The sequence below is a fragment of the Cystoisospora suis genome (genome assembly GCF_002600585.1).
Source record: "Cystoisospora suis strain Wien I chromosome Unknown contig_6043, whole genome shotgun sequence".
In the NCBI taxonomy this organism is placed as follows: Eukaryota; Apicomplexa; class Conoidasida; order Eucoccidiorida; family Sarcocystidae; genus Cystoisospora; species Cystoisospora suis.
The window spans coordinates 1-4,616 of NW_027158832.1; the positions used below are offsets into that span (position 1 = coordinate 1).

A 4,616-nucleotide genomic window follows, 5' to 3' on the forward strand; every position below is an offset into this window, starting at 1 on the left:
AAAGAACACGCAGTGACTGCACTTGCCATACCAAGAGCAGTTGCAGCGTGGCTGATGGGATACAGCTATGCCCCGTGCGCATTGATTGTCCTGCCCTCGCTCACCAGCTTCATCATGACAAGCGGTTGGCCTCTACGGTGAAGGGGACAGGTATTGGTTACGTGGCGAAGACAGTTTCTGGGCGGTCTCTTACGTGGGAATACGTGCCGAACTGTAGACCGGTGTTGAACAGCATCGCGACAAAGGATGAGAGCGAGGCAAGATGTGTTTCGAGGCTTTTGTGAGCTAACAGCTGGTAAACTACAGAAGTCTTTTTTCTAAGTACGGTGTATTAGCAGGTTTGTGGCAAATCCGAGCGCGCCAATTTGGTTCCCCTTAGTTTGCATATTATGGGGGGGTGGTTCCCCGGCTCCGTTTAGCATGCACCGCAAAGCAGTGCTCGCTGTTGGGGAAGTTACCTCCTTGGATACCCTTAATTGTTTTGGGCTGTTCTCGGAAAGAGAAAAGGGCTCCTGTTCCTCTTGGCTTGGGAAGTATGTATTGTCCTTTTCAAAGGAGGGGGACTTGAGCTGTCGTCTCTCATATTTCCACTGAGCCTGTAAGTTAGTTGGTGTCTGAAGAATGGTGTGGGCACCGACAGTATCGCTTTCCGATCTGAGCAACCGCATCCCTATCAGAAATGAGGGCCGCACAAGATGCAAGTGGCATTTGTGGTTTTCTAGCGAATGTGTTCATATAAGTCATTCCAAAAGGGTCTTGGCAAGCTCAGCCAAATGCTAGGGAGGAGATGCCCTGTCAACTGTCCTAGTTCCGGCCGTCCTGCTCTTTTTTCCCGCTGCTACTTCCGCCAAACAGTGGCGGAACTCCCCGTGAACCACGTCCCGGTCATTCCCCGTGTTTTGTGAAACTCCGTGGAACATGCCCCTGAAGACTCTTCCAATATTTGCGTGCACATTGCTTTGTCCGTGCCCTTGTGCCGATCTCATCGTTTCTGAGTGGCTTTGTCCTTCACCAAGTAGGTTTGTGACATCTGCTAGTTCTACAGTAGCTGCACCTTGTAGCTGGCCCTCTGGCGAATGGCGTCTGCAACGCTGAGAGGAGCGTAATAGCATTCTCACTTCTCAGCCGGTTGACAAGTGCAGCCGTAGCAATAATCTTCGTTCGGTGCTGCGGCAGGAACGATGGTACTCCGAGTGTATAGCCAACTAGAGGATCGCTGTTTGCGTCTTCCCTTCTATCCACCTTTCGTGATCTAGGAATTCGCAGTATTCATCGACATTCGTTTTTTCACTCCATTCGTCACTTCAGTCCATGTTTCCTTACTTGTCTTTGACATCCAGACAGCTGAGAGAACTCACTCGCTCTTCTCCGTTTCTTCTTGAGCTCTCCGTTTCTCCGGGCTAGATTGAGCACGCATGTCGTCGTTTTTCTCTCCACGAACAATATTCACAGTGGCCATGTTTCGATTGCGCCAATCAGTTTGAAACTCCAAGCTGCGTCTTTGTCTTTTGACGTTCTCCTCTCCCTTAATGTCTTTGGGCCGTGCAGGTGACAGATAGAGAGACAGCAGTCGTGCTGATTCCTGATATCTCTCACGAACACTCTCAAGCCCGATCTCGTCAACAATGAGAGATTGGATGCTTAGCACCTTTTGTCATCTCGTGGGAGTTCATGACCTCAGCGCAGTACACCTTCCTATCATGTGAGGGAGGAGAGAAGAGTCTAGGGGTGATCTCTGTTGTGTTTTTTCGTGCTTTTGCGTGTTCTTTCTTCATTACGCTCAAGGCTTTCTTCGTTGTTTCTGGGCGGTTGTGGCTGCTGTGTGTTGTTCCGTCGGTTCTTTCCGTATTTCCTTTTCTGGGTGTTCTCAGGGGGCTCGAACTTCTACCTGTATTGCTGTTGATTCTTTGTGTAGGCGGGCACGGTAAATAGTCGTTGCCATAGTGATAGCCGTGACTGAGTGGTGGTACAGCAAGGGAGAAGCATCTAGGAGGGACAAGCCGGGGAGATAAAAAGACAAGAACTGCGTTTGCTTGTCTTCATTGAGGCGGGAGCAGAGGAGGCGAAAGGAAGAGGGAGAAAGAGGACATTAGATTGGCACTCCCCTTGGTTTGATGGTGGGGTAGACAGAAACAAAGGAGAGGTCTGAGCAAGAGGAGAGACAGTTCAGAGAGAGAGAGAGGTGGGTCGTCTTTGTTTGTGTTGTGGATGATTGTGGTTGTCGCTTCTCTTCGCGGGGCTGTCTGGGGCCCTGTGGTACTGCGGCTCTTCTGTCTCTGTATGCACACTAAGGATCTTCTTTGGAGGTATTTCCTTGCTTTCACATTCACATGTCTGAGAAGCTGTCTAGGTACATCTTTTCTCTCAAGAGACTACATCGTGTATTACAACATATATGTATATACATACCATCTACGAGTAATTCTCTCTATTGACTCTGACACAACAACCGACCGACTTCCTGTTGCTGGCGGTAAACGCATGCAAAGAAAAGACTGAAGAGACCTCATCAGTCTTCCCAGTTTCTTCCTAGCTTCTTTCACTCCTTCTTTTGTCGATAACTCACCTACGCAACTCCTTTCTTTCATTCTCTTTACACTCGTGACCTACCGTATCGGATTCCGGCATCGCCCAACGAGAAACTTCAGCTTTCACAGGTCAAGTAATAATGAAAGGTCTTTATACGCACTTTTCTCTTTCTCATTAGCACTTCTTCGTTCATTTTCTGTCTTATTATCCTTCAAGAATGAGATCTTTCACTCTTGTGGTTTTGTACCACACCGGACTCATCAGGCCTTGCTAGATCAGAGAGAGTATGAAGATTGCTTCTCTTGCTTTTCAGGATTATCAAAGAAGCCTTTCTTTTTTCTATAGAATTGCATGCACACTCACAACACGAGTATTTTACAGCATCTGTTGTAATCGTAGTCAGCGGCTACATTTCCTCGTTGTGAACATATGCAGCGTGCGAGTATAAGGGACCTCACGACCCGTAGGCACCGTAAGGAGATCGTGCTATTCTAAGCACAAAGAAGAGAGATATTTACAAATTGTGGAGTCGTTTTCACTCCTTCTTCAAGTAGAGGTCCGGTTCGCATGGGTGTTAGAGGTACTATGAGTCTTTTCTTCCTTCATCACGATGACCTCACTGGGTTATCACCCGGTGCATAGATTTACACCTGCTTGCAGCCACCTTTCATTGTACAACAGCATTCCACGGTCTTTGCTCCAGAGCCCAGGCAGGAATCATGCATGTGTATACGTGTACATACACTAGTGTACTTACATACAAAACCGATGTTGAGATGGATGTGAAAAAACGCATGTGACGGGAAGGTATCTCGGTTCACAGACAGTTGTAGAGAAGGGGAGATGGATAGTGGGAGTGAGTGGTTGCATGCGGTCCATCAGGGGGTAGCGCTTAATCATCTTTTCCTGTGACAACAAGGGGTATCTTTGCCTTTCTTCGGCTCGCCGCCCTCGTCATGGAGGAGAGGGAGAGGAAGGAGTAGGAGGAGAAACGTGTGGACCATCGTGATGTCGCACGCATGATCTTCATTGTTCTCTCACACCTAGGCAGACAATATGGATCATTGTTGCTATTTCACAGGAAGGTCCTTTCTCTGGGGTGCGAAGTTTGAACAGCAACATGATCTTCACAATCTATGTACCCGTTTCTTCTCTTGAGATATTATTAATTTATAGTGGAGGAGTGGTCGGTTCCTTTCACAGGCAGTTGGTTGGGTTTTCATATGCTTCTTCGTCTTCCTTCACTTCTTTCCCTATCCGAGAACGACGTGTGAATTGGCTCTTCTTATTCTTTCAGTAGTATGGCGCGTTTCTCTGTCACGCTTCGCATTGGCAATTGGGCTCTCGAGGGACTTCATAGTTCATCCATTGTTCATTCTTGTTGTTCTTTTCTCTATTCACCATGCATCTGTCGTTTCTTGTTATAACCCCGTGTTTCGCGCATACAACATAGCCTCTCAGTCAAGGCTCCCCAGACCAGTATTCTACAGCACCGTCGCCGTCTCCTTTTCCTTCTTTTTTCTTTTATACCAGGGGGAGAGAAGAGGAAGCTTGGGCAACAACTCAGTGAACTGGTTGTTCTTCTACTACGACTACCACTACTACTACTTGGAGGGTTTACAGCGAGAAGGATTCGGGATTCCTTTTCACTCTGTTTCTACAGACCTTGATGAGTCAGGGTGGTTCTTTTGACGGGTTGAGGTCTCCTTCTCCTCTTCCGTTAGTCTTCTCTCAAGCAGTAGAAGAAGGGGCACGCATTCCCCCTGACTCAGTGATTTTGTGTCTTCCGCTTTAAGGAGTTGTAAGGGATCTTCTCAGTTTACCAGAGGACACAAGGCGCGACCACATCTTTCTTCTTTGTTTCTTGTAATGGACTCGTGGGACAGAAGTCTCTAAGGCTAAAGTGTGTCGCATGCACTTGGGTGTTAAGGGTGAGCCGTAGTGAAGAAATCAATTCTGTTTCTGTATTAATGTAGCGAATCTCCTTCATTGCAGTCTTCCAAGCGGCATCTTTTCATAGGAGAGGAGGGAAGAGTGAGCGCTCTCTCTTTTTGAATAGGCACATGGCGACTTCACTCTGTAATTAT

General features: G+C 47.6%; 1 protein-coding gene across 1 annotated transcript; it reads left to right on the forward strand.

Moving 5' to 3' along the window:
* Positions 1–95: 95 nt before the first annotated feature.
* On the forward strand, positions 96–4,187 carry CSUI_009785 (uncharacterized protein; the record flags this gene model as incomplete). The annotated part of the gene is made up of 3 exons (XM_068069894.1): positions 96–598; positions 1,916–2,182; positions 4,063–4,187. A coding segment is annotated over one exon (189 nt), but the record flags the coding sequence as incomplete, so codon positions are not given.
* Between the last annotated feature and the right edge of the window lie 429 nt (positions 4,188–4,616).